Source organism: Thunnus thynnus, chromosome 3 (assembly GCF_963924715.1).
Source record: "Thunnus thynnus chromosome 3, fThuThy2.1, whole genome shotgun sequence".
NCBI classification, from domain to species: Eukaryota; Metazoa; Chordata; class Actinopteri; order Scombriformes; family Scombridae; genus Thunnus; species Thunnus thynnus.
In genome coordinates, this window is record NC_089519.1 from 28,126,503 (window position 1) to 28,152,611 (window position 26,109).

The 26,109-nt window shown below is 40.4% G+C and overlaps 2 protein-coding genes across 4 annotated transcripts in view; one reads left to right on the top strand and one right to left on the bottom strand.

The window, feature by feature from the left end:
* Positions 1-26,109, bottom strand: part of LOC137180013 (monocyte to macrophage differentiation factor 2-like) — a 359,049-nt gene that overhangs the window by 140,053 nt on the left and 192,887 nt on the right. The gene's annotated exons all lie outside the window — the stretch shown is intronic.
* LOC137180002 (protein sidekick-1-like) overlaps positions 1-26,109 on the top strand; it is a 248,867-nt gene that overhangs the window by 124,279 nt on the left and 98,479 nt on the right. For both annotated transcript variants that reach the window (XM_067585149.1, XM_067585150.1), the window contains exon 6: positions 7,766-7,899. In XM_067585149.1, coding sequence (XP_067441250.1) covers positions 7,766-7,899 — 134 coding nt within the window. The remainder of the gene's footprint in view (positions 1-7,765; positions 7,900-26,109) is intronic.

Genomic DNA, 26,109 nt, shown 5'->3' on the forward strand with positions numbered 1-26,109 from the left:
TTCCACTTCTCACTGCCTGTCCCTCAGGCCATGCCCGGGGACATTAAACAAACGTAGTCTGTCCAGCAGCCCTCCCTAATTTCTACTCTCTCTCCCTCTCTCTCATATAGACACACACCAATTACTTTCAGACTGCAAGCCGTAGGCTGTGTATGCACAAGAATATTCAACCGTGTGTGTGCGGGCATGCACTTCCTCTGCTTGTGTGTGTGCGTGTGTGTGTTTTATGAAGGACTTATTTGCAATGGCGACCGGCCAAGCCGGTGAGCGACCACAGAAAAGTCTCTCTTTCTGTGTCTGTTTGACCGTTTGAAGGAACTGTAAAGGTGATTGAGGAAGCAAGCCTGTGATTTAGGCACCGTGTTAATTATAAGTCACAGAGCTGCAGAGTGTGTAGGGCACAAGGTAGGGAAATGTTTTCTGAGTCAGTGAAGGGGCTGTTAAAATTTCTCACAAACACATTAGTGTTCATTACTGTTGTAACCTCTACCATCTTTCTTTTTTTTTCTCTCTTCCTCCCTCTATTTATTGGTCTCATGTGCAGTCACATATGCAGACTGTATTTCTCTGAATGAAAAAATCATCAGGATTCACGAAGCAGAACTAAGACATGAACGGAGAATAACTTTAGATTGGGTTTTGAGTTATTAATAACTTGTCGACAGAAGCTGAAATGCAGATTTGACATGTGAGGGGATTTGGGTTGAATACTTTATTACCAAGAGTATGTGGTCCACATGCTTTTGTGTACATTTGATATGAGCTGTTTTTCTTGTGCTGCAGCACACATTGATATTTTAGACAACAGTGTCCTTCTAACTTTCAATAACAAATTTGGAAAGAGACTTTTCCTGTTTCATATGACTATGCCACAGTGTACAAAGGTCCATACAGAAATGGTTCTCCTTGTTTGATGTGGAACTGGTCTTCACAGAGCCCTGATCTGAACCCCGTCCAACACCTTCGGGACGAACATGAAACCAGGACTTATCGCCCAACATCAATGGCTGACCTCACTAATGCTCTTCTGGGTGAATGGCAGTAAAACCCTGCTGCCAGCTTTAAAGCCTTGTGGAAAAGCTTCCCAGAAGAGTAGAGACTGCAGCTTATTAATGCTTTGGAGTGACATGTTCACTAATCAGCAATGGGTGTATTGTTCGCGTGTCCACATACAATGTTTCGGCCATGTACTGTGTGTCCTGGTTGCATGCATCACATAGGTCCGATTTAGTGGTTCAGGAATTTGCCCGACAGGTGACTTTAATAAACATCAATGTTTCCCTGTTATCATTATAATGTAGTCCAAAATGTTTTGGCCTTGATTTAGATTGAGATAGACACAATCCCGTCCCTTTAAATAGTTGATGCACATTTTGAATGCATCAGCAGCCTGCTTCCATTATTACTTCTCATTTGGTTCAGCTCCAACGGGTTTATTATAGAGATGTAAAGTTCTTTTGAGGGTATTTTGTTTTCTTCTTTTTGTCGATTACAAGATAAAAGGTAGCATACATTTTATGTCTTAGGTGTTTGAGGGATTCATTTAGAACAAGTTTGGAACAAGTGCTTGAGTGTACTTATGAGTTCAAGCACTCTTTTGTTCCTCACTCTTTAACATCACTCAACCAACAGAGGAGCGCATAGGGGAGCCATCCCCCCCCCCAAACCCACACACACAAGGACTGTGATTCCCCACACATACATAAGTGAATGGTGTATGTAGCTATGTACATGGTCCTCACAGAAGGCTGCGCTCTCTTTACTTTTTCCTCACAATAATCTGACATTCTGGATGTAGGATGCGGGTATGTGTAAATGTCTTGTGTGCATGAAGACGGACAGGTGAAGGATTTCTCTGATGTTGCTTATATATTGTATCATGTCATGTTGATGACTGCTGGAGGGTAATCACACAGATGCTCTTTTATGTTGATGATTGCCGGAGCATGTGCTGCAAGACAAATTTTCGTGTGAACGGACAATAAAGTTTTATCTTATCTTAATGGGTGTTGCAGCAGGCATGCCAATGACAATCTAATTGTGGGGACTCGGTCATAACACTCTGCTTGATACAGCGGTAACAAATGCAGCATGAGGCATATGATATTCAATCTCAGTCCCAGTTGTTAATTCTTTAAATGCATAGCTGTAGGTACAGTATGTCAACATAGAGTACATTATTGAAGAGTTTCATAAGTTAAAAAAGAAAATCTGCACTTTTTGTGTTCAGCAACTGTTCATACTTGAAGCTGTAAACCACTTTTACTGCTGTGGTTACAAACATTAATAGATTTTGACAGCATCAGAAAACATTAATGACTTAATTGTTGTTTATTATTAAGCTGTGTTTCAAAAGACCTGTCAATCAATTTGGGAGTAACAGCAGGTTTCAATCATCTGTTTTCCATTTTGGTGGTGTGGCTACCTTGTTTACACAGAATAACACATTAAAGGCAGTTAAGCTGTAAGACATTACTGCCTTACAGAACTGCTATGGTAGCAGTAAAAAAAAAAGCCTTTCATTAGACTTGAGAAAAAATAATTTCTAAAATTATTTATCTCTTGAGTTTCACACAGGACAAGCCTTACTGTTCAAGCCGCAAAAATTACATAATAATTTGACCAAAGTTTTTAAATCTTAATTTGACTTGTAGACTTTCTCTCCCACATTTTTAGCAATCAAAAACTTAAACAAATGTTTTTTTAAAGATAATATTTGAGGCAGCGCTTTTTTAAAATTGAGCAAGAGGATTAAAGAATGTTCAGCAAATATACTGTAAAACAAATCTTCAACCCCAGGCTGTGTTAACAATAGCTTCATTTAAACTATGCATGGAAAATCACTAAAGCAGTCACTGTCAAGCCACCGGCAGCAGAATGTCAAGAGCTACTGGCAGTGGTCCAGTTCTCAGTCTTAACTCAGTTAGAGTCTTTAATCCCATTACAAAAACAGATCTATCATATTTTCCAAAACTACGTGTAACTGTTGCAGGAAATCAGCAAAGTTAAGTTCTTTTCATTCATCAGGATTATTCATCCTCCTTCATCAGCTTGTACGGTTACATTAGCAATGAATGGTGCCTACAGTACCAGTCAAAAGTTTGGACACACTTTCCCATTTCCTTGAATGAGAAAGTGTGTCTAAACTTTTGACTGGTAATATATTGCCATCTAAAACTTCCAACCTATCCTTGTGCCAAATGTAGCCCAAAGCATCACAACAGGAACTAGCTGTCAGCCTCTGAAGGAGTAAAAAAAAAACTTCACATCTGTTCAGTTAGAGTCATTGTGCAGTCAAACCAGTTGAAGCATCCAAGCTCAACTATCAGAGAAATGCAGTTCTTGATGGATGACTTACACATTTATCCTCATAGAGTAAAATATATATGTTTCTTTGTATTTAAAGGTTCAAAACTAAAATGATTTTTTATATACATCACTGGCAAATAAAATTAAAAGACATGCACACTTTCAAAACAACAAAAACCCAAACCAAAAGATAATACTTTTACTGATAAGGATATTTTGTTATGGTAATGCTTATAGCTGTTTGCTTCACTATGCGTTTTTAATGTCAGCCTTTGTTTGCAGTTGTGCAAAACACAAGCCCAAAAAAAAAGCTTTCCTAGCATATATTGATGAATATGGTGCAGAAGCCTTCCCCCTCCCTCCGCATTCAAAACAATGCACTCTCTGCTGCTGACTTTTATAGTTACCAATTATTTTAGGATAGAGGACACCACACCACAACTCAAGCTGACAGGCAATTTTTGAGCGCAGGAATGCTTAAAAATTTGAATACCTCAACGCGGTTCCAGTGTAAAGTTTGTAATAACCAAATCCTCAGCTAGGAAAGCATTTAAACATGATTTATACAGACACACATCCGCACACTCGCACACAATGTGGCATTTAGCAGATATGAACTCTGTGTATGACAGAGGACGTATTCATACAGTATGTCCACTGAATTATACACCAAAGCAAACATCCGGCTAAAACTGCTGCAGCGAACAGTCAATGCTCCCAACTGTGTGAGAAGGTGTGTGTGTGTGTGTGTGTGTATACATGCGCTGTATGTGTGGGTGGCTGGCTGGCACTCACTTTGGAGATGAAGCTGCCAAAAACCCTGCTGTCTGGACTCGATTTACAGTGGAGTATCCCTCCTTCTGCCCTACCGCCGCACTCCTCCACCCTGAGCATCTCTGCGTTAGATGCAGTGTGGTTTAAGACAGTGGCATGCTGCCTATCAGAGAGAGAGAAGGAGGGCAGACAGGGCCAAGGTGGGATCTGTTGGCAGCAGAGTCACTCCCCAGATCTGACACACACACACACACACACACACAGACGCACTTAGATATCAACAAAAAAAAAACACAAACACACTCTCATTCATGCACTGACTTGCTCACTCATCCTCTGGCCGGCGACATGTGTGTGCTAATTAGCTCTTGGCACGCTTGTATGTATGCCCGTGTGTTTTTGTGTGTGTTCAGCAGTCGGTCCTGCAGTGAGGACACCCGTGAGTGTTTATTAAATGAGTCTTGGGGCCAGACACTTAATGAAAGACCAATCTGGCTTGGTGCTTTGGTTCAAAGAAGTCAGAGAGGAAGAGAGGGAGGTGGTAAGACAGGACAGTTGCATGCAGTTAGGGGGAAGGAGAGTGCGATAGAGACAACTAGAGAAAGAGAATTGCAAAGAAAATTGGAAGAAAGAAATGTACAGATTGTAATCTGAGTGAGAATGGAAAATGGGATTTGAGAGAAAGAGTCACAGTGGCTGTTTTTCATTCTTTGAGGGGGTATGAGTGATACAGGGAGGAATGCAGAAGGAGAAGGGAATAGGATGTAGTTGATTACTGTATTTTAATTTCCCTCTTCTGCCTGGGGATGAACACACACGTACACACACACACACACACATACACACACAAGCATACAGAGTCATGCACTGTTTTACAATTGAGTTTGTCTTTAATTAAAAGCCAGAACAATTTAGTCCAGTTTAATTAAACGTAAAACTAAAAGAGAGCAGAAAGTTGCATGTTGAATTTATGTTATATTAAATCTCAACTACGTTGCTTTTCAGTCAGAATGAGAAGACGCCTATTTGTATGCCTGTGTGTGTGTGTCTGACTATATTGTAACTCTTAGCATGAGATTGTACAACCACCCTCCAGCTAGTCAGAGGGAACAGGGACATTTTATTCTTTTTTGAAGGGAATTCCAAATGAATTGAGGTCCTCTAATCTCTGTTGGCGGAGTTCTTATTGGCATATTTCATTTCTTTCCTCTGTGTTTCTTTCGATATGAAAGTTCCATGTGAAGATTTAATAGGAAATCAAGCCTGAGACCTCCCAGTTTGGAACAAATGAAAGCGTGAGGCAAATTGCTGCAGCCATCGGCCTGTGTCATCGCCAGTAATTTCACATGTAAATAGTACGTTGAAATGGGATATGTAAATGAGGAAAAATACTACATGAACAAATACTTTTAACTCAACAAATGTTCAGATGTTAATGTGCTATCTTAATTGGTCTTGGCTGCATTCTCACACCCGCCCACAGAGTTCATTTGACTTTGAATGTTAATAACTTAGTGGATTTAGATTCCCTCAAACCTCCCAGGCTCTTTCCTCCCTCTGACGCTATAGGCAAGTGGAAGCATGCCTTCACTGTCTATTAATCAGCATGTGCTGGGTAAAACAGATGTGATAAAATGGGCCGGTCACTGCAGTTAATGAGCTTAACAGCTACAAATTGCATTATAGACCTCAGTGAGAATGCAGAATCCATTCCTACTGTGGAATAAGTAAGAGAAAACAGGAGAAAAGGTTTGGTCAAAGGCTCTATATCAGAGAGTGAGATGTGGTTGAATGCACACACACACATTCACACAAAAAGAACATACGCAGACACATACACATAGACATACACTCACACAAGTAGAGTGTCAGTGTTGGGGTTGAGGCTCTGGCTCTTGTGGATGTTCTCCTGGGAAATCACACTGAATAAAATTAGACCTGAGGAATTCTGTCTGTATGTGAGTGTGTGAGTGTGTGTTTGTGTGAGCGTGCATCAAACAGCCCCATGTTCTTTGCTAGCAGAGACTTTCTCTCCTCTCCTCTCCTCTCCTCTCTCCTCTCCTCTCTTCTTCTCTCCTCTCCTCTCCTGTATAGAATCAATATGTAGTTCTATCAGTTGCTCCTCTTTTCATTTGTCACACATACAAAGATTCACTCCGTGTACTGTATGCACCGCACATCCGTATCAGCTGATAATAAAATAGCAGGTAGTGGGGAAGCTGTGGTGAACTTCAATTTCATGTTTTCACAGCTTTTAGTCGTTTTCAGAGGCAAATCTGGACTCAGCCATGACAAGCCAAATGAAATTTGTGTTAATTAGTCTACATTGTTTGCTAAGCTGTTGGTGCACATGCTATGGTATCAGTTCAGGTTGGCAAAAGTGATGTGTGACGCTTTGTGTGCCGAATTGAAATGGAGTAGAAACCACGCCCAACTGACACTGTGCCAATGAGGTTTGGAGCACATCCACTGCTGCTAATTCAGCACTGCTAAACAGTGCTCACAGGAAAACACACACATCTTACACACACAAAATAAAGTCTTTCCAAATCTAAATGCACCCCCACATCCCCAAAAAATGTGTGTGAACATTCAGCATTCACAATGCATGCACATTGCATATCTTTTTTTTTTTATTATTTTTTATTTCGTAGCCTAAAATCTGAAGTTAGTCTCTCGGGGCTTTACAGTCTGAACACAGCAGACAGTATATGTGTAGTAGTGTGGCACAGAAATAGAGAGTCTATAAGAATAAGAGACAGTTATCTCACTTTAATATGCTTTATTCTCCCTTTGGTCATATTGATTTTTTTTCAGTGCCAGCTCTCAGGTTAGAATATTGGAGGATTTTCATTTACTGACATGCTGAAAACACAAGTACCATCACTAAAAACATCAACCTGCGCTTCCTGCCTGGCGGCATCTTTTCCCAGACGGACAAGTTCAAACAGATAAAAATCTGAATGCTACGAATATATTTTTTTACCCTCCTCAACTCCCTCTTGCTATCCTCTCCCATATCGTCTTACTCCAAAATCAACTCAGAAGAAGAAGTACTTTATTGATCCCTGTGGGGAAATTGATCCTCTGCATCTGACCCATCATACACACACACACACACACACAAGGATTTTTCCTGTTCCTTACTTATTGCTATTGTCCTCCCCTGAAAAACAGCAGCAACATAAAGTCTGTTTGTAAGTGATTATTTCTTATCTGTGTGTGCTCATGTGAGAACCATGTTAGATCTCGTGTGCTTGTGACAGTGTGTGTCTGTGTACACTGTATGTTTGTGCTGTATTGATTGCTGTTGGTATGCAGGGAAATGAGGATGGATCAGTGTAAAGAAGGAAGAACAGAAGACAATGCACAAACAACGAAGACAGCCAAAAGAATGAAAGAGACACAGAATGAACCACGTATCAATCTGAGACAGGAGGAGAGATTTATTTAAGCTCTCTGAATCCTCTTTCCTTTCTGATGCTTGTATTCAGTGTTTCCTCCCCCCTTATGAATTCTAAATGATCCATGTACCAAATACTCTCCTCTTGTCAGAGTCTTAATTTGAGCAATGTTCTTGTCTGAGACTGAATAACGGGAGAAGAAGGCATGTTCTGCTTTCGGTTGTTGCTGTTTTGTTTGTAATCCCTTGTTCCATGTGTGTCTTGTTTGTGCCCTACAGAGCAATCACTTTGGACAATCAACTGGTCGTCTTGGCAACCACAGCGATGGACGCAGGACGTTACCATGTGGAGGCGGTGAACGAGATGACAGGAGAGAACGTGACGAGTCCAGCGATCTACCTGAGCATCTCAGGTAGAAAAAAATCACTCTACTTGACTTTAAAGTGTTTGGATGAAACACCAAACAACTGCTAATTAATGAGGTTTACTGTCAGCAAGACAGGATGAGTCTTAAATTAAGTCTATAATGAAACCATGCAGCTTGTTTTAAGTCTCACAACAAAGGGAAGTTTATTCCACAATCAAATACAACTGATTGTGGTTTTTAAACTCTGAGAAATTACTTGCTCATTCTTTAATTTTATTTCACATTTTACCATTCACTTGAATAAGAAGTGTGTCCAAACTTTAGATACTGAAATGACTACTATCAGCTACTGAAGCTGATGTGATGCAGGCAGATCCTTTCACTAGAGCAGATTCACTACACAGATTATGTTACTGAACTACAAAAACACAGTACTCTCAGTCACATAGTGATGTTGAGTTGAGTTACGAGGGGTGGCTCTTTGACCTTCTATTGTACCTTCTTCATTTTGACCTTTTGGTAAGTAACTTATGGTTAATGTTATAGTAATTAGATACAGCTGATATAATCTTCCACTGGTGATATTTGTCATTTAAATCTTCTCTGGCTAAAGATGAGAAGCCTGTTTGTCTGAATGTTTTGACAGAGGGAGCACAAAAGATTTGATAAAATATTCATTAAGCTAATTCTTTTTTAAAAAATATTTTGGATCCAGATCCAAATAGAAACCAGCTATCAGAAACCAATCTTACTGCACTAATTCTTGCACTTATAACAAAATGCTTTAGAGGGGAATTAGTAAGTAGCTCATATACAGAAAAACAAGGTTCATTGGTGTGTTTTCAGACTCTTGGTATATAAAAATATTGAAATCGTAGTTGCTCACTGCTTAGTTTACTTTTACATTTAATAAAAGGGTTAGTTAAGTCATGCAAGCTGCCTTTTAGTTGAAAAAGTCTTGAATTTTGTGTCCTGGCTTAATTTGCATAGGATTATTATTATGGCTGTGCTGGTAGCGCGCTACACGAGTTCATTGTTTTTAATTAGTGAATGAAATGCATCTGTCTTGGTTCATTTTCGAGCAAACAGGCTACACTGACAGGAAAAGTTTGATGAATGACTAAATTCTGCCTCTCTCTCTCTCTCTCTCTCTCTCTCTCTCTCTCTCTCTCTCTCTCTCTCTCTGCGTTCCTGCCTCTGTCGTGGCCTTTATCGCTGAATCACTTTATCGCTGTATCTTTCTCTCTATATCGTTTCTCTTTGGAGGCCAGAGGATAGACTCTACTGTCTAACAGTCCTTCAGCTGAAGTGCTCACTATGGTTAAATGAGAGGGAGAGGGAGGGAGGGAGCGCTCTGTCCCTTGTGGCTGTATAGAGTTTTAATTAGATTCTCTTTACAGGGTTGTATCCTTTGTCACAAATGCACACACACACACTGACACACACACACAATCTCATAAATATACACACAGTACCTTGTTACAGCTGTCAGTGTGGAGTGCTCCCTCGGGTGTTTTTTAGGAACGCTAAGGGTATAGTTAGGCTTCACTGATCAGTCTTTGGCCATAAATGTCTGCGTGCCCATGTGTGTGTGTGTGCGTGTGTGTGTTTGTCCCTGTTTATCAGTGTGTCTTTTCCACAATAAACTTTCGAGGGTAAATATCCTTTGCTATAAAACAGCATGTTTGATTCGTTATTTGTTATTGAGATTCAGGAGAAATAAAAGAAGGCAGAATTGAATAAAAACCGGAGGATAAACAAAAAAGATGTAAAAAGAGCAAGATGTGAAAAAGCAAACCTCTATTTTCTGTATTTTAAAGCTTTCATAGTTCAATCGGTTGGTTCTTTGATATGTCGCATAGAAAACTACACTTAACGACTGCTATAGCAAATTATAGTCGGCTCTCAACAGAATTCTGATAATTTATGGATTGAAAAGATGCCAGTATGAGCAGTTTTGGTTTTACACACGATGATATTCTCCGTTATACTAAGAGTACATAATACAGCGTACACACCGAGCAGCAGACTGGGCCTTTTAATGATAAAGATCAGCCAAAGTTTGCCAGCAGTACATTTGAGGACAAAAAGAATCCATTTCATGCAACTGAGATTGAATTCAAGTGATGAGCGGTTCATCAGGTTAACCCACACAAGAAAACATGTGAATGAACTCATACAAATTGTGGTTTTTGTTCTTCTTTACCCTTTTTTTTTCTCCCCCATATCCTGTCCTATCTCCTTCTCCTTCCATTTCCTGCCGTCCCTCTTTTCACTTTTCCGTTCCATTAAGCAGCCCGCATAGGATCAGAAGACAGAAGTTCATAGCTGTCAGTCAAATTTTCTATTTCTAAAAATGTTGTCTTTCTTTTAAGAAATTCACCGGAATAAATGAGATACCTATTTCCTATTCTCCCCTTTCTTACTTTGATTCGAGCGATGTGCTCAACTGAGAAGAACAGAGAGAGAAAGAGGACTCGTAGAGAGAGAGAGAGAGAGAGAGAGACCGAAAGAAGAATTAATGAAGTGAGTCACGACTGTAGACTGAGAATATGACCAACATTCTGTTAACCGCTGGTAAAGAAAGCTCTCCCGCACACACACACACACTCAAGCAAAAGCATTAACACTTAAGATACAGTCACATTCGTAAGACCTGTCCGTCACACTCACACGTGCTGCGATTGACAGTCAAAATCTTTTTGTCTAATCCACAAAGCCCGCAAGAGTCAAGACAAGTGGTACACAGCCAGCAGCGTGACCTGCCTACTTGACAGATCCATTATCTGCATGTCCCTGACCACTATCCTGTAAGTGTGGCCTAGACTGCTGAAAATAAAGAGCACTAACTGTCATCCGCGGTCAAGCTGGAACAGCCATAATTGATAGCAGCTCAACAGCTTGGTGAGAGGTCACACACTGTAATCACTGAAAGTACAGCCCGCCTCTAAAATAAACAGCTCCTGAAGCTTTTTATCGCCGACGACAACATATGGTGTTACGGGAGACATTTTCAGTCAGTCAACCGCTGCTGCAGACTGAACATGACAGATTGACAGAAGTATCATTTTAAGTATTCAAGAGAAGATTATGTACGGTACAAGATGCCGAAATATCAAGTCAAAACAGCAGATCTCATCTACATGGTTGCTCGGGGGAGGGAGGGTCAGATTCAATGTTCAGGTCTGGTCAGTTAGTTACAGTATACGTGTTCGATTCAGTGTGTGTGTGTTTTCGGATAAGAGAGAGAGACAGTTCTAATAGCCTCAGGGTATTTCTGTTAGTGACAGGAGATGAGGATCCCTACTCCAATTAATTAAGCTCCATGCATACCTGCTATCATCTCTCCCTCTCTCTCTCTCTCTCTCTCTTTAATACACACACAGTCTCACACACCTCAGCCCTGTCAATCAAAGCAGCAGTCAGTCTCCCCGTTGCCCAGAAGAGAGTATGCACGTCTGTGTGTTCCTCTTCAGTTCACGGCGGCGGAGGTCTTTGTAGATTTGTACATCAGACCATTAGAGTGGGAAAATATCCCCAAAGAGACTCACAGTTAGGAGAGACTTGCAAAGACGACCATAAAAGCACACAGACAAGCAAACACGCAAACACACAGAAACTCTCAGCATGTCAGGACATCATCAAAGACAGGCGTTTTACGGAAGAAAGAAGCAAGACAAAATGGCCCGAAACCATAGATACCAAGAGATAAAGAAGTTAAAGCAGCAGAACTATTAACCCACATCTCAAATATATTAAATGTGAGATAACACAGAAGACAAAAGGAGAGGAGAGGAGAGGAGATGCAGGGTAGACAGGAGAAAGGGATCAGGAAAAAAGAAAAGAAGCAAGAATAAGAGAAGAAAGAGGGTCGGAAATTGTGGCAGACACATATAAGCTGATATAATTATTGTAGCACTTTAAATGCTATCTCAGCTTTGGGCTCAATAGTTGATCAGCGGCCTTTATCTTTTCTATAGAGAAGACAGTAATGTTATGCTTGTTAATGATTGCTGAACTGCAAAAATAGCTTAGGATATTACACGCATGCATAGAAGCACTTCTTACAGAGTGCTTCATTTTAAAAGAGTAACCCAGTGATTTATTATTTAACTTCCATAAAGTTGACAAAGTTGCAAGACACCAATTTAAAAAAAATGAGAATCGTCAAAAATTGATGCAGCAAAGTCTGAGATGTTCTGACTTTTAGTCCCCAGATGCAATTGATAACATCTTTTCCTAGACTTTCCCCTACCTCAGAAACGCTCACATCTCTCAGATCACACGATACCAGTTTGTAACACAGGCTTTCTCTTATTGTGACATAACTCAGGTTATTTTTTCAGATTTTTGAAAAATCCTGGTTTTCACAGGCTGAGAACTCATATTTCTCATGATTAGTAAACCGATCTTGATGTATAAAAATTGGTGGACCTCCCCTTTATAATGTTCTACATGCTGTACCTCCATCATTACTGTATGGAAGAAGTCCATGTAAACTCTTTGCAACAAAGCTTCTAGAAATAACTTCTTTTGAATACAAGAAAGTTTCCAGCTCATCTTTGAAGCTTCGTAGTTCTGCACAGAAATGATTTGAGCTATAAATTTCATTCCGCTGAATAAAGAATAGAGACAACTGGTAGGCAGTTATTTTCTGAAGCACCACATACAGCATTGTAGTTGAATAGAGCACAAATATAGAGAAGAGCACTCACAAAGCAGAGACAAGGCTGTGACGCAAGACACGTAGAAGAGATAGTTCAAAAGAAAGCTGAGGGACGGATTGGCTCCATGTTCATAAATACATTATAAAATAACCTTATATTCTTTTATAACCTTAATCATTGTGTGTGTGTGTGTGTTGGGGGGGGGTGTGGGAGTCTGAGTTTGATTACCTCAGACTGGTGATTGTAGGAGAGTCTGTCTGAGATTGATTACGCCTCCTGTCGGAGACTCCCCCGGTGTCTGCCATTTTACGTCGCTCCATTTCTCCCGTTTATCCTCTTTTCCCCCCCCTGCCTCCATCAAACAGGGCTTGTCGCCCCGCGGCCCTGAGAAGTGACGGAGTGGCCTTTGTCAAGAGCTGAAGAATAGACTCGTGTAGCATCTGACTCAGCTGACCTCGGGATAACCCGGACACACACACACACACGCACAGTGTCACACACATATACACACACCGTGTATCTGTTGGGGAAGTAGATATGAAAGAAGGCGAGATGAGAGAAGAATGGAGATTTTGTTTCGCTTAGAATATTCAAACCGCATATGGCACATGATTCTTTAAAAAGCACAAGGTGCTGTTTCTTTAAAAAGCATTTAAGAATACACAATTTAAAGTAAGTGTGTGTGCGTGCTTGGTGACAGTGTTTATGTTGTTATTTTTGTGTGCGAGTGTGTCTTTGTGTCATTTGTTTCTTTCCCTAATCGTCTTCCCTCCCTTCCAGATGTTTTCTTTCCACATCACTGACTCTTAAATGAGAGCCTGCCGTGAATCTTTTCGTGAACGTGTGTGATGCGAGCATCGGTGTTTGTGTGTGTGTGTGTGTGTGTGCCTTTGCTCCAGGTCCCATCCCAGTTGTTCTGTGGCGCGTCTAATTGGAGGTATTTTAGTGTCCCTGGAGAGAGTGAGTGTTCCATTGTGTTCTTGTGGGGTGGAATGTACTGTAATGCGGTTTGTGTGTGTATGCACGTCAGAATGTGTGTGTGTGTATGTCGACGCGTCGTAGTGTCGCAGACCCCGATACCTGCCAGCCCTCATTTAAAAGCTTAAACGTATGATCAGAGAATTCCCCGTATCCCCGCGTTCAGTGAAGATGTTTCCAGCGCTGCAGTTCTCATCATGCGCTCAAGGTGTTCAGCGTTTTTCAGCATCATGCCTTGGTAGCCTTCAGGGAACGCCATAGAAACCTCTTTACCCAACATGGCAACATAATGATCTGTGCCACAGTCTGTCTCAGTGTTCTTTATGTGGATAGACAGTCTGCGGCTTCAAGCGCTGGTTAGGGAATACGTCCCGGGAGAGTTGAGTCAAACCGGTGAGACAAGAATACCGACAGACATGTTTAGTAATGATTCTTTCTCAGACTTTTTTGGCTGGTGACCCCAAAAAGAAAACGAATGCCAAATTGGATGCTGTAGCAACTCGCCACCCCCTAATACAAGCACAGGTGTACGCGCTGAACAGTGACACTAAATCTTTTTACTTTCTCTCTTCCTCTCAAATGACTGCTCTTAATTAATTACTGACAGAATAATGGCAGTGTTTGGAAGCAGCTGCAAATATTCATTATTTAACAGCAAGATAAAAATGGCTCAAAAATATCTTTTTTGATGTTATTATACAATCAATAATTGATAAATGTTGCAACAAAAATTGATTTTGGCAATTTAGAGACTAAATGATTAAAAGTAATTATTTTTTTTTGGATTAGATTCAGCTTTATTGTCATTGCACTAATTCAGGTTCTAATACAGTTAGGCATTTAAACAGAAGTGCAAAATAGGGCAAAAAATGCAAAACTTTAAAAACAATATGTGGTAGAATGAATGAATGTAGAATGAATGGTTGTACATTTGGAACCATATCATAATGTCTGTTTTTTGTCGACACATAATACTATCTCTGATCAGTACTCCCGGTGTCATGTCCCTCCTCTGACTGTGCAGAAGAGGTTCAGTAGAAGCAGCCAGCAGCGCTCATGAAAGCAAGCACTGAAACGTATTTTGGGCCTGTTATTTGTGCATGCTGTTAAGGTGACCAGATACAGTGCTTGCCGCAGAAAACAGATTTAAAGAGGTTCTTTTGAAAATAGAGCTCGGAGACAAAGAAAAACACCACATGTGCAGGCTTACTTGCCAAGTAAGTTGAAATTTTTGCACAGCAGCTGTCATTGTTTGATTATCTGTGGTTGCCCTACAGTTTCTCATGACTGGATGGATTAACTTGCAGGAGAGCTTCACTTTTCCTTGTCTGGTTTATTGAGGAAATTAACCTTAATTGGTGCTAACTGGACTAAAATGGTTGGTCATTCTCATCTATGTGCTGTGCATTAAAGGTTAAGTCTGGCGAATTTCTATATTTTTCTTATTGTCAGCAAATCTCATGTGCAGAGCCACACCAACAATGAACTCATATTACTAACTTCAGTACAAAGTCAAGAGGTTGTGCTTTGTAGCACAACAAGCAAGTGAAGCTCTATAAACAGAACTGCATTCCTACACATGCGCAATGGCTTCTACCGTACAAGGAACTGCTCTCCTGAGACTGAAAATGTGATCGCTGTTATTACTCTTCGGAGCCATTTCCAAACAAACTACCACAACCAAACTCTTTGTGGTAAATGAACATGTCACCCAGTGCAGCGTGTGTGCAGTGGCTCATTGACGTGTTTTAATAGTTTTTGAAAAACAACAGAGCTCTACGGCACAGAGGGATACGATATATCAGGCTTTGGATACACACACAATACTTGTAAGTGGGATCAGTTCATTGTTGGTTTGGCTCTGCACACGATACATAGAAAATTGCCAGCCTTTTCCTTTAAAGGAGGCATGTGTGGTACTTCATATAACGTCATAGAGCATGTTTTATTCATATGCCTTTTGCATACAATATCAGGCTTTTAGATGACAAAATTCTTGTTTTTTTCAAATGCTGTAGGTAACAATTTTCTACAGAATAAGATGGCATAATATAGCCCACAGTGAAGTGTAGACTACAGGATTCTCAAACCTAGAAATTCTTAGTTAGTGTCTTAAATAGTTGCATAATATATGCTGCGAAGAAACTCCAGCCCAAGTCGAGCATTTCAAAGTAGAGATTGTGTAGGAAGATTGTACTCAAGCCACCATGAAGGTCACTCAACAGATTCACTGATGCATTAAATTGTAATCCTTCTTTACACAGTTGAATTTCACTGTATTTTTCTAACATGTTTATAATTATAACTCTGGATGTGCAAGGTTAATTTAAAAGATCCAACCTTGTGTGAGGACACTTTAGGTTTACAATGGTCTTTTGTATTGACAGTCTGGTCATTTGAAGTCTACAGATGTGGAACACACACACACACACACACAATCATACAAAAAAGACACTAATACTCTGTGGTTTTGATGAAGAGGCTTTGCTAATGAATCAGTGCTTTGAATAATTCCTGCCACAACTGGTTTTGTCCGGAATTATTATATTCAATATTTCAGTTGTAAAGGAATCTTCTCTCTGTTGATCCCTGTCTCCCTTCTCTGTCTGTTTCTGTCTCTCTCATTTCTTTCTCTCTCAGTCCTTTCTCTCTCTGTGTAATGAGGCTCCTCTGTAGTTCTATAATTAAAACCCCAGTGAACAGATAGAGAGATGGAGTGATGGAAGGATGGACAGGAAATTGACTCATGGACTGTGTCAGTATGACAAGCCAGCTGTGTACGTGTGTGTCTATGTGTGTATGCTCTACTTGTTCCACCAAGTTATGAATTTAATTGCAAGGGTGTTTTACAGCACAAGGAAATAGATTGAGATGGACACACACTCAAACCGTCTTCAAATATTCCACTCAAGAATATAAATTGGACAAAAAGAAGGCAACAAAGAATTCAGGTACCGAGGTTCTGAGAGTTGTCTAGTGGGAGAGGAAACAGACAGAAAGTCACAGATGCTGGATGTAACAAGTTTCGAAGAATCGATGAACAAGTAGAGGCTGTGAAGGTTAGGAGACCTGAGACTTGGAGCAGAAAGAAGCTCTGAATGTTTTAATCTCACACAGGTTTCTGCCAGCATTGTTTACTGCAGGGCATCAGTTGTATTCAGGGCACAGTGGTCTATCTTCATCTGGGTATGTGCGCGTATGCATGTGTGTCCGTCACTGTGTCTCGCAGCAAACGAGAGAAGGAAGCAGATGCAACAATTTCCTATGTTGAATCGTTTGTTCGGCGGAGAAGTGCAGAATAAGCAGAGGGGGGTTTAGATGGAGGAGCGCGTTGTTACCGAGGCAGATGTAGGCGGAGATGTAGTTGATGTACCATCGACGCTGACTAATGTACATCTCCAGACAAATACTTTGGGTAGGGATAGCATCTCATCTCCCTTAAGGAGATGAAATGCATGAGCACACACGAAACACACACCGGATACTGAATGAGGTGTCAAGTGTGCAGATAAGTAGCGGGGTGCTCATGGTTTTAATGATCCTGTCAGTCACGCGATTGTCCCTATCACCACCTCGATATACACCCTGCAACCTAAGACAGCGTGTGTGTGTGTGTGTGTGTGTGTGTGTCATTCAGAGAGCCGGTGTTGATGCACATTAACATTCTGAATACAAGACGTATTCCAGCTAAGGCCTCATGTTGGACGTGGCGTTCATGAAGACGGGCGTTTTACAGTTTTCCCACTGTGTTCAGTAGCGGCGCTTCATTTTGATACTCATCACTGTGTGAAAATGAGTAAGGCTCCACCATTCCAAACTGAGCAACACATCAGGATACAATGTTCATATGCCAGCTTGTATCAGCGCACACTGTCTATATTCAGTGTTTTCATAAACAGGTTTCCGAGTATCCCGAATAGAAATGAAATACTATTGTGCAATGCGAACGTCTCTGTGTGTCAGTGCTTCCCCGCTGTGTGCAACAGGTTATTGGAGTAGCAGGCCAGTCAGCAGATGTTAATTTGAAGCAATAGAAGTGAAAGAGAAAAAGAGAGATTGAAGGGGGGGGGGAGCTGGTGAATGATGGGGCAGGGCGGCAAAGGAAAGATTGGATTGAAGGAAGAGAAGAAAGATAAAGGATGCGTAAATGGGACAAGAGATGATGAGGTGCTGAGGAAGGGGAAATATGTTCTATGGTTAAGTCAAGGAAGGAGGGAGAGAGAGAAGTGAGTGTCACTTATTGCTTGACTTTGCACACGTGTGTGTGTGCGTGTAGAAGAGCTTCAACAATTAGTTGATTAATCAATTAGTCGATTGACAGAAAATTATTTGCCAACAATTTTGATAATCAATTAATCGTTAATTAATCGTCATTTAAAAAAAAAAAGCAAAACTTCTCTGGTTCCAGCTTCTTAAATGTGAATAATATCCAGTTTCTTCAGACCATTATGTAAACATAATATTTCTGGGATACGGACTGTTGATCAAGACAAAACAAGACATTTGAGGTTGCACCTTGAGCTTTTGGAAACAACAATCGACATTTTTCACCATTTTATGACATTTTAATTCAATCAAGAAAATAATTGACAGATTAATCGATAATGAAAATAATCTTTAGTTGCAGCTCTAATATGAGTTCATTTGGGTTATATGGATAAAATCCTCTATCAAGATATGTCATTTCACAATGTCCTGCATTTGTATTTACTGTAGATGGGAATTAGCAGAGGTGTTATTGTCATTGTCCAGCTCTTGACATAACAATCTCCACTCGAGGGCCACATACAGTGCTTGCTTGTTCTGGAGCTTTTGACCACATCACACGGTCTGCTCAGTTGACATGGAAACTATAGATGTTCAGACTTCCCATCATTCTGAGCAACTCTAGGACTCCTCATCCATGTTTGCTCAAAAGTTGGTTCAGAGATCATTGGTGACCTCGGAAATAGGAGACGATAAAACAATCTCAACACAAGGTCCAAGTTCTCAATGGAGAGTTTGCTGATTAAGTTTGGATGATACAATAGAAACCTCCAGAACCAGCAAACAAGTGGACCTTGATTTCAGATTGTTTTGCTGATGCTTTGTTGTTTCTAATTTCAACAATGAACTCTCAGCCTTGAATATGTGGATATTTCAAAACAAATACCTAATATAATCTAGAGATTACTAATTGTGCTTTTCTTTCACTTTAAAAAATATTTTTATGTGAATACGATGACCAAACAAGTAGAATGATTCATTTTATTTGCTCAGTAAAGTAAACCAAACTCAAATAAACACCTAAATAAGCAAAAGAAAATTCACTTAACTGTAACAAAGCCTCAAAGATCTGGAAAAGCTAAAATCCCAGACAATATTGAACCTTATCCCCTGATATCAATAGATTGATTTATAGTGCAGCTCTACATAACAACTGTGCTTCTTTCCAATGCTGATTAAGTTGAACTCACTTTAAGACATTAGTGACCTATCATATTGGTGATGACGATCATGAGAATACACAATTATTATCACCACAAAACCTGTAGACAAGGCTATATACTTAAAACAGACTACGCAAACATTGACACATATTGATTGATCTTGACAGTTCACTCTTGGAAACAGCAGAAAACAATCACAATTCAAAGCCCACATGCTCGCTTGTTCCAGGGCTTTTGGCTGTACCACGCAGCCTTAATTAGCGAATGGAGTTTGCCTCGTTGTCATGGAACTGTAGATGTTTTGCAAACTACTGTTTCAAAGGTTAAGGATGAGCTGTCAAACTCAACTTTTAATCCAACATAAATGAAGAAGTCCTTGTCAAAAAACATGTTTTGATATTCAAACGCTGTAATGTTTTACATACACACACATACTAACACTTCAATTTACACTTATGCACAAGCACATATATATCCCATTTGTTCATTAGCTTCTACATGTTGAACTGACACCACAGTCTGACAGAATGTGTGGGTGGTGGTTTTTTTACTGCACTGTCTTCATTTGTTAAAGCCTCGCTAAAATACAGCCACGTTTCACACCCATTTACAAATTCCCACACTAAGCCAGAAGTGTGTGTGTGTATGTATGTGTGTGTGTGTGTGTGTTTGTTTGTCCTCTTGTCCCCTGCACTATCAGAGTGCATGTTAGGCAATGTTTTTTATCAGGGTTTCAGGGCAAACAAAGTACTCGCAAAGAATTAGCGAAAGAAGAAGAGATAAAGAAAAGAGGAAGGAGGTGAGGACGAGAAGGCAGAGGAGACATGAGGACAGAGAGGAATCTCTACGGGAGGAAAAGTTAAAGAAAAACAGGCGAGCAGTGAGCAAGTGCAAAATTTGGGAAAGCTTTGAGGACGATAGAGATGGATAGGAAGGAAGAAAGAGAGGCAGAGTGTAAAAGTTGAAGATTGAGAAGGGGGTGCTGAAAACAGGAATAGATCAACAGGGCCTTTAATCCAAAAATAGTTTCCGCCTTCTCCTCCTTCCTCCTCATCCCTACTTACCTCCCCACCACTCCCTCCTCCCCTGTCTAGTTGTTTGGAGTGATTGAAGAAGAGAAAAGATGTGTGTGTAGCATTCATGTATACTACACACACTCACATGCAGCAGTGTGGGTGCATGTGGACATATTGTGATCTGCAGACAGACGGATGATGTCCATTACCAGGCCGTGCTGTCTGAAGCCAGGCGGAACAGCTGCAGCCGGATCTCACTGATCTATCACTGTTTTAATGAATCTGTTATAGCCAGCCCCGACCAATCAATCTCTGAGCCACTTAATCAATTAAGCCATTAATCAGACACAGGCCCTAACTGTTCTTGTGCCACTGAATGATCACTTTACATATATACACAGACACAAAGACACACAAACACATATGCTTAAAAATGCAGACTCTGGGTCAGTCAGTGTGAAAGAGTCATAAGAGTGAGTTCTGCTCTTCTTTCTTGCGCACACAGCACAATTCAATTTGGATTTGTTTGCAAACTTAAAGGAGACATATTATTCATATTTAAAGGCCTATATTTTCATTTTTGGGCTCCTTTAGAATATGTTTGCATGATTCACAGTTCAAAAAACTCCTTATTTATCTTATGCTGACCCTTTAAACAACCCCTCAGTTCAGCCTCTGTCTGAAACAGGCCGTTTCAGCTCCTGTCTCTTTAAGCCTCCCCCTCCCAAGGAGCCCACTCTGTTCTGATTGGCCAGCTCTTGGAAGCCGCCCCTCAGCAGACATCTGTAGGCTGCGGAGGCTACATTAACAAACCATGAAACAAACTATAGTAGTAGGATTTCACTTCTTTTTGTCATTCTTTACTCAAAATACATCTGTACATATTCAAGCTGGAATCCAATCTGAAATATGAGAGTGGATAATGCAAGAAACACAGAAAAACTAGCAACAACCTTAAAATGACTCAGTCCTGACAGCCGATCTGACCAAGTCAGACAAACATTGAGATCCAGATTCACTAAGACTTGTTCAGGTGCAGATGTAACACATCCTGCCCAAACACGTGTGACGTATTTATCAAACAGACACAACAGACTGGAGCCATTAATGTGCCATTTGTGTGAGTGTTTGCGCAAGTAATAAGAGGAAACATATTATCAAAGGGTGATTATGTATTCCGCTGGATTTACTAACACAACGCAATTTCCAATGTTCAGTTATGCGAGGAAAATTCTCCACCTGTGAAGACCAGGCATGAACGTAGTGCAGATGGGATTTACAAAAGCAGCAAAGGAGGGTTAGTGGGGAAAAGAAACATGCATTAAATATAGGCTTGTATATAACCAGAAAACACATATTAGAAACAAATTTTAAGCAATTTAGGCTTTTATTAATGCAATCTCTGATTTCTGTGATGCAAATGAATAGTAAGCAGGGAGTTTTGGTTTGTGTTCCTCAAACTTGAATTTGAACTTGACCATCAATGAACTGTGAAATCACTTAAGGCTGCAACCAAACTTTTCTGTCTTTCCTTAAAACATTTTAGAGTGCGTTTGGCTCCATTTACCTCAGTATTAATATCCATATCAACACCGTCTCCACCTCCACCTGCTCCGCTCTGAGCCGTTGGACCTGCTGCTCTGTCTCTCTCGCTCTCTCTCTCAACATGTTCCAGCTTTTGTATATTTTGTGTGCATTTCATTTGTTTTATCTTCTTTCTTGTTTCCCATGAATACGTTTATTCACTCCTAATGTATTAAAAATCGATATATGATAAGACAAGATTTTAATATCATAATTTTATGAGTAACCTATTGAGTAACTGCCTAACAGTTTATCTCTGATTGAGTTGAACCACTGCCAAAGTAAATATTTTGTCATCAAGATCACGTTATCATTTATTTTCTGAGCCTGTGGATCTCATAGAAATCCCACTGCTGAGCTGAGCTCTGCTTCCCTCACAGGACGTGTCTGGAGGGCAGTCCAAGGCAAAGCCCAGGAGCTGACTGCATAATGAGCCGCTGTCTTAGTAAATCAGACACTGAATACACACATATTGTGGCTGCAAACTCACAGTGCACATGTGCACAAAGATATTTTCTTAGTGGATTTCATTAATTATTTTTCCCTCGTTCCTTTCCCTTCTCCAGATTAGAAAGGAAAACTTGAGAATTTGTGTTCTTGTACGATTTCAGTGGTGCCCTGACATGACTCTTATCATAGTGCACCTATTGTCCATTGTGTGATCAAATTGATTAGTTGTTCAATATGTGGTCCTTTCTAGATGCCAGAAATCTGTGTACATTGGTGGAAATAGTCATTATGTGAGGGGTGTCTAGTCCTAATATTAAATTGTATAGTCTTATCTTAAAGTTTTAAACAATTATATAGATGAACTGAAATCAGATTAATTGTGAATGAGAATAATTATAAATAAGCCGTGGAAAATATACTGTATATGTAACAGGGGATGAATAATCCTTAAGTATGTTCCCATCTTAAATGTTTATAAAGACTAACTGAAAAAAATACTAACAGATTAATTGATAATTAGGATAATAAGGAGTTGCAGCCTGCTGTATACCATCATACTTTGTTTTCTTCAAAGGGGTTTTCCTAAGGGGATCAATAAATTCTAAGTACAGGATTCGTATTTTTATTCTGCAGCAAAGACTGCGAGCCTCTGTGTGCGAGGTAGCTTTCAAGGAAGCGCCCAAGGAAATGCCAGGACATGTTACCCTCCACTGATCTGTCACCTTCCTCCAGGATCTGTCCCTTCACTTGTCGGCGTGTAGTAAATGAATGGACTGTGTCAAAAGCAAAAGCTACACAGGGGGGGGCGGAGAACGCTCAGCTGGAAAACCACTTATTTCTAAAGAAGACACTCAAAACTCAGTGTCCTCTTATATATGAGCCTTATTTACTTATGTTGATGGTCTCTTAGGTGATAGGAGAGAGGTAGAGAGATAAAGACAAGGAAGGTGAGACAACGAAGATGGAGCGTGAGATAGGGGTTTACCCTGCAGCATTCTGGATGAAGAAGAGAAAAAAAATGGGGAAACAACCTGATTAAGTAATGATGCATCTTCTCTTTCTTGTCGCTCGTGGTTCTGCCTCCATCTGGTATTTCGCCCTGAGGTGCTGGGCACAGGACAGGGGAACAAACACAGCTGCACCACATCTCTGCCTTTTCAAGAGACACCTTTTGGCTCCAGCTTCCCCCTGTCTAAGACTCGTCTTTCATCCCTCACGTCTCCTCTCTCGCCTTTTAATACTCTTGTGTTTCTCCTGCAGGATCAGAGGATTCCTATATTTTCCTCTCTGTCTTCTATCAGAGGCACAAACTTGCAGAAGCAGCACTCCTCTTTTGAATTGGAAATTGTATCTTTTTTTCATGCCATCATTAGGCTCACAGTATGAATTGAGGATCTACATCTATTTCCCATTTTCATTACATGGCACACATATATTTCTTCTTCTTTTTTTTCTTTTTTTTTACATTTTCCCCATACCTCTGTTGTTTCTTTTAGAAGTTAAATGTTTGTTTATTCATCAGCCTCAATGGCACATTTTTATTCATCGTCTCAGTTTTGTGCTCTTTGTTCTGCTCTTGAGGTGATAAGAGGTAATGCTTAACAAGGGATTTGTGTTTTTTTTTTTTTTTTTTTTTTTAATCTCAAGTGCTCATTTGAGTGCAGTCATGTGTTTGAGCACAAACAAACTAAAGCCTAAAAAGATGAGATGAGAAGAGAGGAGAGTACAAATGACTGTATGTGAGTGTTGATAAAGAGGAAGAGGTTGCAGTGGGAGACTGAGGAGAAAAACAGGGATAAACTAACCTTTTTTCCGAGTAAAGAGAATGTCAAAACCTGGTGACATTTGGGATTCCATACGAGGATGATTGACACCAACTTTTACCTGAACGTGTATGGGAAACTTGCTGTGTGCGTGTGTGTGTGTGGGCATGATTGACATGGTAAATTGGAAAGGTCAACCGGTGCTAGTGTTTGGTACAGACGGGCAGACAGCAGGAAGATGTAACCTTCCCGGAGTCTATGTTTATGGAGGGAGGAAGGAGAAAGACAGTATTTGGCTCAGATAGAGGGAAGAAGAGTGTAGGGTTGTATGAAAACTAAAATTCAGTATGTAAACCTGCTTACTGTTGTTTATATGCTGTATGTAAATGATAGCTCTCCTCAATTCTGGTCAGATTTACAAAGTGAGACAGACCGCTGGGTTTGAGGAGAGGAAGCATACGGACTATGAAATGTTATCATCCGGGTCCGTCGGGAATTGCTCCAAGGTCTGAGGTCAACATTCCAGCCACCTTATTATTATTTCATTGGACACAATTGTGTGTGTTCAGCCCGTCCTCCCAAGAAAAACAACAGCATAGGTTGTAAATTCAGCAGCCAAAAACAACCTATAGTTACATTTGAGTGACAGACACCATCCAGCGGCCGTAGTAACTATGACCCGGAGAAGTGACGCAGTTCAGATGACGTCTATATAAGGTGACAAATTTCTATATTCTGAGGTCGGGTGGATTGCTAGATAGATAGATGACAAAAAGTGGACTTAGCTAAAAACCGTAAGTACTGTTGCCGATGTTGAGGATGAAGGTTGCCTAACTTTAAGGAAGTAGTAACTTTAACCCACATCACGTTTCAAGTGATCATTTTAACCCAAATCATGATCTTTCTCTAAACCTGACCATGTGTTTTTTGTGCCTATGGGTCATTCTGGAGTGCATAATACAATTGACCTCTTTGGCAGTTTAATTATGAGGATGTGTTGGTGTTTGTGTGTGTTTGTGTGTGTGTGTGTGTGTGTGTGTGTGTGTGTGTGTGTGTGTGTGTGTGTGTGTGATTCTCTGTGTGAATGTGTCAGGACTGGAAATTGGAGTATTACATTTGTATACTTGTAGTCCTTGATATGAATTTCAAATAAGTGTGTGTGTGTCCGCGTGTGTTAGTGCATGTGTGTGTGTGTGTTAGTGCATGTTTATGTGTGTGTGTGTGTGTGTGTGTGTGTGTGTGTGTGTGTGTGTGTGTGTGTGTGTGTGTGTTTTAGAGCAAAAAAACAGGAACAGAGAGAAGGGATAGTGAGATTGACAGGGTAAATTGGAATGGTAAGGGTTTTGAGGTTGAACTCTGGGTATAAAACAGCTGCAAGAGAGAAAGAAAAAGACCTAAACGTGTTGCTAAAAAAGTATTCTTTCGCTTGGGGAAATGTGAGTGGATGCTGATATGGGTGGATAGGGAGAACAAAGTGAGGCAGAGCAGGAGAATAGATTGTCACCAGGGGGTGAGGGGTGTCTGGTTATACGTAGATGGAAGGAAGGATGGACCGGCGGGGCTGTTTGCGTGTCCTGAGGGAGGGGTTTGGTGATGCTGCAGCAAATAGGTGACCCAGAGCCGGGGACTGAAGGGTCAACACCTGCACAGGTCACCTGGGAAGTTAACACAGTGAGACATGACACACATAGCAAGAGCAACCTTTACACTCACTAAAGGACAGGTACCACAAAGGTATTGTTGTATTGAATAGCAGGAAGAACGCACAAATACTATACTTACTCCCTGTTGTACACGAGCACACAGTGCAAAAACATACACACACACACATAGTGGCAAGCACACACAGAGGACATGGTGACCTGCTTGTTTGTAGATCCTTCAGGCAGCTGAATACACAGCAGTGAATTCATGAATACAAATCATACTCAACGCTGAAAGACACTTAGGCACACACTAATATTTTCACATCAGCTCAAAATGTATTTTAAACACATCACATTAATATCAACCATGATACTGAGTACTTTTTTATGTAAATACAAGACTAAGAGTTTACAGTTTGGATCAGGAAAACTTTACCCACCTGTACTGCTGCAGTTATCAGGGCTTTGAAATATACATCAATAAAGGCATCGATTAAGACCACAAATGATCCAATACTTTTCAAAGGATTGTGGGGGGAAAAAAATAGATGAGAATGTGAAAGTTACTAGAAAATGTGTTTAGTGGATTCAGCTTTGCGAACTTCAGATTCTTTGTAGTGTTGTGAACACACACACACACTCTCTCTCTCTCTCTCTTTCTGTTGTCCCCTGATGTCCTCATTGTTTCTCTGTTCCCGTTTGAAACTGATGATGACTCAGTA